Raw genomic sequence first — 12,090 nt, 5'->3', positions numbered from 1 at the left:
GCTGCAGAGTTGTGGAAACCTGATCCAAACCTACCTAATTAATGAAAAAAAATTTCATTAAGTCAAAGGTAATGACAGATTTGACTCAAAGGTAATGACATTGACACATAAAGGTAAAATTCCTTTTTACATATGATATGCTAACAATATAGATTATAAAATTGTTTCAGATTAGGAATAGGAGGAACATTGGATTCTGAACCTAATTCCTTTGGAACTCCCAGTCACGATTTTTTAATTAAAAAAAATTGTTTGGAGGTTCAGAGCATCCTCTTTATAGGGTGTGCTTAGCAGTACACCCAGGAAGCAATCTTTTACTACTTCTGTGCTGTATCCATATTCATTAAGGTAATGAAGCTATTAATTGAATATGTAAGTTCAGGTAATTAAATATAAGACTTATTTCTTTAGTTTAAAGGGTAATAATAAAAAATTTAAACTTGCAAACTAGATCACGCATTTAGTGATGATAAATGTGACCTGGAAAGTGCAATAGTCCAATATTAATTAGTTAATTGCATCCATTCATTAGGTGATGTACATTAGCAGAAGGTCAATCCATTTGAAGTTTGATACGTTTTACAAATAATAAATTCAAACAGGTAAATTGAAAAGAAATTCACAATAGAAGAGTATATTATATATTTAACCACAGGACAGGGTCCGTACAACCCATGAGCATGTTGCCTGCATCTTCCCAGCTATCGGCACACGTTCTTTACAGCACTGTCCCGAGGCACTGACCTTCTCCATTGTGCAAACTCAGGGAACAGATGGGTGCCATTTTGCAGAGACTGAACCCAACCACCCCATGGCTGTGAGTGCTGTGTGCAAGGAGGTGACCAACCAAGAACCTCTGAGCTGGTGGGCTCAGAACATCATCAGACTTGAGGAGCTGCACCTCAGGATTGCTCTGTCAAAGGCAAAACCAGCCACACTAGCAGAACACGCTAGATTTAACTGTGGACTTAGACCACAGCATTACTTTTTGAAACTGACTTCTAAAATAACCCAAACATTGGCTGTCTTTCCAAGCATGTTCTATTTTATTGCCATTACTGCTGTAACTGAATTATGTTTAAATCCAAGTTTAAATGTAGGATTGAGCTTACCATAGCAGAAATTTAGTTCTATGGGCATAAAGTGGACAGGAAAAAAGACTGATCAGTTTGCCTCCTTTTATTGAAAATTGTGTTCAGTTTTCTTCACTGGTCATTCCTGGATTTTCAGTAATAAAAAATAATTGTTCTTAATATCAGCATTTTTTTTTTTTTTTTTTTAGAATTAAAAGTAGTGTAGAAATAAGGAAAAGGTGATTTTCTATTTTTTCTTAATAATGTAAAATATATCCAGACTCAATCAATTATTAATAAGACTTATAATGTTAAGACAATGAATTCATTGGGATACTTGGGAAAATTTCTGGCATGGTACCATCATAAGATGATTGCAGTATTCTGAATATTGCTTTACAGATAATAATACTTATGTGTTTTACAGTTTTTAGCTTGTATGTATAAAATATCTTCATCTAGAGCAAGGACCGGCACCATTCTGTGTGCAGTTCAAGGGCCATAACTCTTGAAAGATTTCAAAGAGTGAACCTCTTTCAAATGATCAGGCTTAGAGACATTTAAGAGAATTGATTCAATTAACCTAGAGGAAAAAGGTGCTATAATGTGTGATTTATATTTGAAGATAAATTAAAATACAAGTATCTCCTGAAGAACGTTTGCTGCCATCATGGTCCATAATGAAAATAGCAGGTAATTAAATAGGACACCTGAGGCTGAAGCTTTTACTGTATATACCAGAACATGAAGTTCAGATTTTGTAAGTGCAAATCTGAGATAAAAAATAACATAGTGGATATTTCTTTGGGGTCCATATTTTTCCTTCAAAAGTGATTTCTAAAGTGGCTAAGAAATGGGAGGGACATTTACTGCTGCAGAAGGCAGTGGAATGGTCTTTCTCAATCAATATTGAATTTGTATGAGGAGCCAGAGATAGCACTGCTAAATGCTGGAGGGACAGCTGGGAGAACTACGTATAAAAAAGAACGTAGGGGTCAGATCAGAATTACTGTGGGGAGGGTTTTGAAGTTGATCTCGAAATGAATCATTGGAAGTGCCTGACAGAATAATGATGTGATTCAGTTCCTTTGTGTGTGTGACAGCATTTAAAGTCTGGAGCTCACTAAGGAGTATCAGAAATCCTCATGGTGTAAGGATTTGAACCAGATAGGACCTCTGTGATGCTGGGGTTACTGAAGCCACTGTCCATTTCAGTGGTGTACCAGCACGTGCCTCGGTACAGCTACTCTACTCAAAGGTAGAGGACCCAAAGAGGTAACTGGGACAAAGATGTATTCACCCAAGCCTCTAGCTTTATAACGTCCTTTAGGCAGTGAGTCCTTGTAGTAGAGGGTAGAAAAATGACAGAAAAGTGCAAGCAGTCTAAGAATGCCTTAAATACGTCTGTACTGTCTGCCACATGTAAACTCTATTGCACCCCAATTCCAAAATGTGTTTCCATCAGATGGCTTTAGTATAAGCAATGTCTGATGGGGCTGAATGAAGAAGTTAAGATTTGTGAATAAAACAAAGGCTTTTCTTAAAACGTTACATTCGGATTGGTCAAAGTATAGAAATAAACCACTTCAGGAATGAGTTTGATCTTAGCTATTTATTAGCATAAAGTGTAACAGTGAGAATGTAACAGAAGCAAAGAACAGCCTCACCTGGTTGTTTCTGTAACAGTCATTTCTTCAAGAAGTATGAAGACTGTAATAACTTTGTCATTACCTCCTGAAACAAAATATTTGTCTCCTGGTTTGAAGCTGATGTTGAAATAGGAGTTAAATTAGAACACATTGATGTGAGAGAAAATAAACCAGTCTGACTTAATTGCGACTTAGCTCATATTACCCAAAGGCCACCACCAGCATCAACAACAAAAAAGCAACAAGCAGAAAGTACAAGCCTGCAATCAGAATAAGTGCTTTCCCTGCCATACCTGCGTGTTTGGGATTTGGGGGACTTGGGCAGAACTTGGGCTGCTGTTTCTGTTCTTTCTCATGGCAATTGTGGGACTCACATTTTTCTTCTGCAAATTAGATTTTTACTTCTACATTCATTGTTATTACTGAGTTATTGTCACTATTGGCAATAGTGGTAGTCAGCTATTGTCCCAGTGTCTAAGGCAATAGTGGTAGTCATCCCTCCTACAAACAAATAGCATTAAATATTTGTTTTGCATGATTTGAAGCCATGTCTGTTTGCTGTCATAGAGTAGTCACTGTGGTGCTTAATCGCTAAGTTCACCAGTACGCCCAGCACTGCACCTCAGGACTTGCTCTGTCGCATTGACAGGAACTCACGTGTGGTCTTGGCAGTAAAGCTTTTGTCACTGTCTTTGCAGGTGAAGGAGGAGAATCCTGGCTGGTCACCCGCTACTGGGAAGCTCTAGGCATGTGTGTGCCATGTTCTGCTGGCTGCAGCTCAGGAGCCACGGTGTGGTGAGTGAGGGGCTGTTCATCACCTGGGAGTGCCAGTGGGGTTGGGTGGCACCAGAGCCAGCCACAAGGTGTTTTGCAGACTGAACTGCTTTCAGACATAAGATAAATGCAGTTTGTATGATGAGGAGTTGATGGAGGCTGAGGGAGCTGAGTTATAACTGAAGTCACAGGAGTGTTATGACAGTCAGGAGCTTAAGCAGCTCTTGACTGTGTGGGTTTGAATGGCACCTCCAATGCACTACAATCCCTTCTCACGAAAACTTCCTGAAAACTTCATTGACTCGATTTAAGAATGAAACCGCTGCACGGTTCCTTCATTCCTCAAACCTGCTTAAGTGCAGTCCCTTCCTGAAGGAGCATTTCCCTGCTCTGATTTATTTTAAAACAGCTTTTAGAATGTGTCATCCTTGTGATGAAGTGTTAGGTCTACATTGCCAGCATGCCATTAAAAACTGAATTTCTGACGTTTAAAAGTCTCACTTATCCCAAGTGTCACCATTTGACAGCCTTGAGTGTCACTTTACAGCACCATATTTTGGATCCATTTCCTCTGTCTGAGGGACGTGGGGGGTGGTAAAGAAATATGAAAAATAAGAGAAAGCAAAATCTGCAGTCTCCTCCATTACTGAACTGAGATTTACAGAAGTGTGCATGTGTAAGGTACGTCTTGGTGTGGTAAGGCCAAGCCAGAGCAAGGAGCAGGACTTGTGGCATCAGCAAATGAGTATCCTAACACAACAGAAAGGCAAACTGATCCTGCAGTTTGTTCTTGAGTAGGTCAACAAATTGTCTCGTGGCATCTTTCTTGCTGCTTTGTTTTTGCCAGTTTGGCACAGCTGTACAATTTGGTGGCCCTCCTCTGTTTATGTCTTCAGTGTGACGATGGTTTCCAAACACGGCAACCGATGGGTTTCTAAGCATTGGGTGCGTTTGCATCAGTGAGATCTTTGCCGGTTCTGCCTGAACTAACAGTACGGGCTTCACACGCTTCCTGCCGAGAACGCCGGCGGGCGGAGCGCATCGCGGCGCTCAGAGCCTCGCCACGGCCGCGGCCCCGCCGGGGCACAGCACGTGCTGCCGGCGTGAGCGCCGTGCCTCGCAGTGCCGCCTTCTGGTCACGCGCCGCACGGATGCACACGCACGGGGCCCGGGCCAGCAGGACGGGGAGCGCACCCGGGGCGGCGGCACGGCCCGGCGCGGCGGCGGCGCGAGGCGCGGGCGGCGGGAGCCCCCTGCCGTAGCGAAGGGCGACGGGCGGCGTGCGGCCGGCAGGGGGCAGCAGGCGGCCGGGCACGGCGCGGCGGGCGGCCGGCAGGGGGCGGTGGGAAACGGGCGGGCGCCGCGTCCCTCGGAGCCGCCGCCGCGGGACGCTTCGGCGTCGGTGCGGACGCGCGAGCGGGGCGGCCTGGGACGGCCTGTCTCGCCGCGCGCACGGTGGCGGGAGGGGGAGCGGCCCGGCCGTCAGGTGCCGCGCGCCCAGGAGAGCGTCCCGTAGGGAGCGGGGCGGGGAAGGGAGCGCTGCACCGCGCGCTTCGCCTGGCCGGCGCTCCGGCCGCTGCGCCTTCCCGCGTCCCGTGAGGGGCGGCTCCGCGGCGGAGCGGGAGGCAACGCGGGGCTCAGCTTCGGGCCGCGGGGCCGCCGCGTCTCTGTAAGGGCTCCCCGAGGAGGCCCCGCTCCGCCCGGCGCTGTCCCCCCACGGGATGCCCGGGGGCCTCGCCGGGGCTCCGCGCCTCCCCGCGGAGGGACGGGCGGGAACAGCGCGGGCTCGGTGCCCTCCCGCCGGGCTCTCCGTGCCGCGCCCGCCTGCTCCGGGCCTCGCGGTGCGGTGGGACCCGGCGGGGGCTGCGCCGCGCTGTGAGCGGGGCTGTGCCGCTGTCGGCCTAGGTAGGACGGACCTGCCCCCCTGCCTCTGCCCCCATGTCCAATAAGAAGAGCCCCGGCGTGACACCTGCCTATATACAGAGGAGGAGAGCAACATCTTCAGCGCTGGGCTTTGGAGGCGGGGGGGAGGGGGGGAACAGCCCAAAGCGCAGCACATCGGGTCGGAGCGGGGGGCTCGGCTGCTCCGAATCCCCCCCGAGACTATGACTTCCAGTAAAATTGAGATGCCGGGGGAGGTGAAGGCAGATCCTGCCGCTCTGATGGCATCTCTGCATCTGCTGCCTTCTCCCACTCTGAACCTTGAAATCAAGCACACGAAGGTAAGTTGCGTTCCTTTCTTCTGGCAGAGAAGGTCTCGCTTGAAATCAGTTGTAATCTGCCCTAGCTGACTTGAGCACAGACATAAGGGGAAAAAAAAAAAAAAGAAAAAAAGCAAAGAAAACCCAACTATTAAGAGGTTGCCTTGAGTCTGTAATAAGGGAAACAGATTTTTAGCTCTCTAATCGTCTGAAAAACCACAGGGTAATAGAAAAACAAATGAGATCTGTTGGGACTGGCTCTGCCACTTCTCCCTAAGAGGAAATTTTGCGCAGAGCTGTTGGAGTTTACTCTCAGGGCAGAATCAGTAGTTCCCTTATGCTGCAGTTGCTTTTGATGTAATTTGGAGGAAGTAACTGTACATACCTGTATTTCTCAATCAGAAAATAAAAATATTTTTCTTCTTGAATTACCCTGTGTGCCCAAGGGACCCTTCTGCAGTTCCCAAAGGACTGCTAACACTGCTAGGTTGTTACGGCACTGCACAGGTCTCTTTGCTAACTTCCACAGTATCTGAATACACCCTCGAACAATATTACAAAAAGACATATATTTTTCCTACTAATCTTAAGACTAATTTTCATAAAGAGAAACAGCATTCATCCTGATGGGTTGGTAGGTAGAAGAATCTGCTGTTACTATGGGACTGAGTTGTTTTTTGTGGATTAAAATGAGCTTTAAGAACAGTCATTTATCTGTAAATGCAATTGATTTTTTTTTTAAATTTGTCTTTATGCCTTGAATCTTCACACCTTCAGTATCTTCAGCTAAAGAATGCTTTCATTTCTGCTGGAGAAGTTTCAGATGTATTGTACAAACAGATTACAACGTGTCAGACTTTGTTTTAATTACTGAGTAACTTAATAGGAAAATAAAGCACATCAGTGCTGGGAGAAGGTGATAACATTTTTATCTACTGGAAATACAACTTTGGGAGCTTTAAAACTGATAGGAAAATCAGTTTGGCCGATGTGGTGTAATGTTTTTTCTTCCATATCATCACTTGAAAAGCTTTTCATCTTTTCTCCTTCTTAAGCGGGTGCCAAAACTAATTTGTTCTCTAATTTGTTACAGCTATTTCATGTTCTAGAAGAATGTTTAAGAGGAAACTCAACTATTTTAGATTTCATTCCATTTTAATGAGAACTGCAGCATGCAGATTTAAAGATGCACGTTTTCTTGCATATAATTTGTTTGAAAATCGTTTGGTTAAATAAGGAATGTAGTTATTTGATGTTGTGTGCTGTTACACTTTGGAGTGGTGATACTTTGCAAAGTGCCTGGCATGATTTTTCCTTATTGCTGGTTTCAGAAGTGCTGCATGGTTATGTTTGCTAACAGCATCACCATCAGTTTGCACAGGACGTGTACTTGCACTTCTCCATTTTAAAACTTGTTAATTGGTACAAAAAATCCTTTAAAAATAGAGCAGTCACTAACAGTGCACTTTTTGAGGATTTAAGCTGGATAGCAGCCTGTAATTGAAGTTTATTGTGCCGTCTCAGAAATTTGTAAGGTGTTACACGTTTTATCCTACTGTTACAAGTAAAAGAAAGTTACTTGTTTTCAGTATTAAACCAAAACCAGCAGCAACCCATTTCTTCTGGACTGGGTTTTGAGATATCAGGTAACTCCTGACTGCTTGTGAGAGAAATGGGGTTTAGGACAAGCACTGAATGTTTCACTTAGTTTATCCTCTGTCTCTGCTTTTCTCTTTCCTCCCTCCTTTTTCTCTGCAGGAAATATAAGTGATTTATAGATAATTGGAGTCTTCAGTTTGGAGTTGTGTCTTGGGCAGGGCTTTTATCCAGGATCCCCTTTCCCACCTATTACAAAGAAAAACAATCAAAAATGAAATAATGGATTGTAACTTGATTCTTTCGGTGGGGGAGTGGTTGCTCCGCGTCTTAAATGCCCAACAACTTCCATAAACAATAAATAACTGTAGAATAAAGAACTTTACCAAGAAGAAGGCAAAACAAAACCCGCAAGCCTTTTAAAACCAGGCGTCAGTAAGCATTCCTAGCAGCTTCTGCTTTTTAGCTGAGAATTTTAAGCACACATCCAGGACCCAGAATTCTTGAACTCTTCATTACTTCCATCTCTGAATGCAAAATCTTTAATTCTTTCAGGAAAGGGCACCTATGAACTGTTAATCTAAGTGACTTTAAAGTATGTTTTGTCAATTCCATTCCTCTTCTAGAATTCTGAAATTGGAAAATAATTAAGACAATTTTGTTAGGACAGAGCATATTGAAGTCCCAGGAATCCTTAAATTTATCCTAAATCTTAAATCATAAAATCAGAAATCCTTTAATTTATGCTAAATTATGCTAATTTAATGCTAAGATTTCTAATGTGTAGTGGAAAAAATATATGTTTGCCTTTCCTTAATCTCTAAAATATTACGATATTCTTAGAAATTTTTGTTTGAAGAACACAGATAAAATAAATACTATCCATGTAGTTGCAGTTTCCATATGTTTGATTGTTCAGTGGAATTAATGAAACCTGTGTAATATTCCTCTGGGCTTTCTGAAATGAGCAGAAAACTGTGTTAAGTCCTCCTGATCTGTCGCACCTGATGTACAACAAGCGCTAAGGCGGCGTGATTTCCATTGGTCACTGAAGAGGTACTCAGTTAATGCTGGAAATTACCTGATGCTTGTGTGATGTGAGCAGCACTCTGTTGTGACTTCTGTTAGGAGTATGCTTCTTTGCAAAAAAGAGCCACCAGAAGTGCTTCTCCTCTTCAGTGCTTTGGTACGGCCTCTGGAAAAATGAAGTGTTTTAGATGTGCATAATAAGAACTGGTGAATAGGATGGGAGAAGCCACATTCTGAACAGATGTGGACATCAGTGGTAAACTCACAATGGTTTTTCTGTGTGGTTAGCAAATACTAAGGCTGCTACATGCGAGGTTCTCTCTCTCCTCATTGTGATGCCTCTGTAATTCTTTACATCTTAGCGTTAATATTTGCAGAGAAATTGCTTTTGTTGCACAGCCCTGTGGTACACCTAGCCTCCCTCTGGAGGCTGTCAGGAGCTTGGTGGCAATGCTGTGCTTCATGCATAAGGGAATATGGGGGCAGGAAGGTTTGCAGGGGGATCTAGCCCTCTCCTTGGCAGTATGTTATACTCCTGCTAGTGTCAAATTGAGGTCAAAATCTCTCCCGCAGTTGGGTGCTCCAGAAGTACCAGGTATTTGAGATGAGCCTTTGCCTGTTTTTAACTAAGACATGCTATTAGCACATTGTGTATAAGAAGCACATTTCAGACTTGATAACTTCAAGAACTTTACAGCATTGGAGGGAGACCAAGATACTGATGCCTTCCTCTTTCATGTTCTTATGAAACTCCATCCTCTCTCTCCTTGGACTGGAATGATTTCCAAGTGTCTGATGGTTGACATGGAAGCAGTCCAATGGATTGAGTCCTTTGTGGACTTTCTTCCCTTAAATTCTTTATTTGATGGACAAAAGGTGTTTTCTACTGCATGTGGTTATGCTTCCTGTTCTCCTGGAGGTAAAATCAAATCTGCTTCACAAAGTACTTTCATGGTGGTTTTAGAACGTCGTACTGACTTGATAAGACGGCAGCTGGTAGAAGAAAGTGAGCGCCCTGCCTTTCTGTTGTGTTCTCAGCCCTGGGGGCTGTTCTCACTGCTGCATCTGACCTGGTGAACAGGCATTCTCAGATCACGTCATGTTGAGGACACTAATCCAGCTGGACGTTTTGTTTCTTGTTTGCCTGTTGCTTTATGTCTGTGATGGAGATGAAGAATTTTAGCACAAGGGAAAGTGGAAAAATTGTGGTCTTTGGGAACTTTTTGTAAGAGGTGGTTTAAGGGGTTGAAGTATACAGCACTGTGGCAGTGAAGATGTACAGAACTGTTTCTCTAGTAATAGTAGGTTGTGAATTGATTGGTGAACATCTTTTTTGACCTGTGTAAAAGGATGTGCTTCTACTCTTGCATCATTGATTAAAAACAGGTCAATTTCTAAACACAGGTCAGGTAAACTAGCCTGGCTGTCTATCTATCCAGTGCCGAAATTAACTGTAGACAGCAGGTTGTATTAAGTGTGGGCCAACTGTTTCTGAGTAGACAAGAACTAACAGATACATTTCAAATTCTCATACAGTAAGTGTTGTGGTTTGACACGTTTCGTTGCTGAGTTTCTTTATTCTGATTCCCACTGTGCTTTCTTGGCATTGTCCACAAATGAGAGTTTCAGAGCTATATTACAAACGTTTTTTCACCAAAATTTCCTGTGTTTCTTAGGTAAAATTCCAAATTAACATTAAAATAGGAGGTCAGACAGCTCTTTTATTTAGAAAAATATACAGTCTTTGAGATTTATTGAACTAGAGGCAAGCTTTGGCAAAAAAAAAAAAACAAAAAAAACAAAAAAAACCACAAAACACTCAGGTAAGTGATAAATACATGCTTTTCCCTCTTGTCCATGAATAAGCTCACTATTCTAATGCCTTATTTTTCAAGTCAGTTTCAGTTACTGATGCTTGAAGGAATTGGCTAATGTTTTTGGTGAGCTCAGTGACTAGTGGTTACAAGAGATGCAGCACAGAAAATCAGAGAGATGGTTGCATGAGCAATAGTCAAATGGAACATCATTGCTTTCACTTTGTGGAGCATTTCAGCACCTGTGCTGGTACCATATATGTCCCTTAGTATACGTGATATTTTAGGATATGTGCCACATTTTGAATTACTCTTGTTTGAATCTACAGTTTAGACTCTTCTGGTGTGCGCACACATCAGGGTTGGTAGTACAAGCCATCAGTCTGCAGTGCAGTTGCACACTACGTATGCCCTTCTCCAGTTAACAGGCTGAACACAGGACTCCCTCCCCAAACCTCTAAGTTGTCTGTACAAACCAGATTTACCCAGGTTGTTCATAAGGGATCAAAACACAATTGAAGTTTTACATATATCCAATCTCCTATTTTTGCTCATTCCAATACCTCTACTATAACTGTGTTAATGGAATAGCATTTATATATATATATGTATATGTATATAAAACTATCATGCTGAGATAAGCAATGACTACCTACCTTCTCAGTGATGCAGTAGTTAACTGTTGTAACAGTGGCCTCTCTGTGCCGAATTTTTAGGCAGCAATGGAATTTTCAAAGCAAATGTGAACCAGTTGCATGCATCAAGATATACAAGGCAACATTGCTGGTGAGGGGAAATTTCCCTCTTTGTCCAGCAGATAATGTCAGATTACATACTGAAAGAAAAGTGTATTTCTAATCTCTGCCAAAAAGTTTATGATTTCAAATGTCCAATATAAATCTTGTATATATTTATTTGCACACAAAAGCCAGGAGGTCAGTGACAATCAGAGCACTTGCCTAAGTTGAAAAAGAGCCAAATGCATATCTCTGCTCTGAAGCAAATAGAGCAGAAACTTGAATTCAGATCCCTACTTTCTCATAATAGATAGATCTCAGTTGTCGATGGTGTCTAGCTCTAGCCATCCTTGGAAAGAGTCTCTCGTTACCTCCTGTTGGATAATCCACTTGTATGTATTAGTACTGAGGTAGATTGACAGTGCAGGATGGTTGTGCAGGAAAAGCAGTATTTAGGTTGCTGCTCCAAGAATGCTCATGATGTCAGATTCAGCAAGGATTTAATCAAAAATCTATGGCTATGTATAGGTGATTGGACTATGGAGTTGGGATAGTGTGTCTTGAGTACATACTTTCATTCTGACAAAAAAAGCTTGTTAATTCTCCATTCCATTCTGTCCTTCATACATTTTTTTCCCGCAGAACTTCATGAAGCCATTTCCATATTCAGTTTCTGACTTGGCTTATCCACATTTTCTGATTTAAAAAATCGCAGCAGTCAGAAATTCTTGATCATCTCTGCTCAGCTCTCCTATCTCCTTGTTAGTGCAAAGTTGTTCCCTGCTGACCTCAATGGGCTCTGCCAGTTTGAAGATATTCATTACTGTAAACTGCTTTGTTCTTCCAAGTGCAATACCTGTTTCTCTTCCCTTCTTTGCAATGCACATTAACAGTTGCCTTCGATAAACTGTCCATGGGCATTACAACTCATTGGGGCATATCACCATCTAAAAGTAATTTGAATCATCCTTTCCTGCAGGCTTTGCCCCACACTTGTTACCTCTGGCAAATTTCATCTATCCCTGACTTGTACAAACAGCTTTTAATTTCAGTTCCAATTGTGCTTTCCTTGGTACTTGGCTTAGTCTGAGTATTCTTATCCACGAGGTATGTTACCTTACTATTAATGATCTGCTAAAGCAGGTGAACCATGATATTGATTACTAGTCACTGTAATGAAGGGGCACCTTGCTATTAACCTCTTTCCAGGGAGAATT

The 12,090-nt window shown here is 42.7% G+C and overlaps 2 protein-coding genes across 3 annotated transcripts in view; one reads left to right on the top strand and one right to left on the bottom strand.

Moving 5' to 3' along the window:
- Positions 1 to 12,090, bottom strand: part of LIPC (lipase C, hepatic type) — a 160,350-nt gene that overhangs the window by 123,543 nt on the left and 24,717 nt on the right. The gene's annotated exons all lie outside the window — the stretch shown is intronic.
- The window catches only part of ALDH1A2 (aldehyde dehydrogenase 1 family member A2), a 54,880-nt gene continuing 48,096 nt past the window's right edge, over positions 5,307 to 12,090 (top strand). Inside the window, exon 1 of one of the 2 annotated variants that reach the window (XM_048955781.1) lies at positions 5,307 to 5,718. In XM_048955781.1, coding sequence (XP_048811738.1) covers positions 5,602 to 5,718 — 117 coding nt within the window. In that variant the 5' untranslated portion in view covers positions 5,307 to 5,601. The remainder of the gene's footprint in view (positions 5,719 to 12,090) is intronic. The other variant, XM_048955780.1, reaches the window with a different exon arrangement.

The sequence above is a fragment of the Lagopus muta genome, chromosome 10 (genome assembly GCF_023343835.1).
Source record: "Lagopus muta isolate bLagMut1 chromosome 10, bLagMut1 primary, whole genome shotgun sequence".
Taxonomy (NCBI): Eukaryota; Metazoa; Chordata; class Aves; order Galliformes; family Phasianidae; genus Lagopus; species Lagopus muta.
This window is presented reverse-complemented; position numbering and strand designations above follow the sequence as displayed.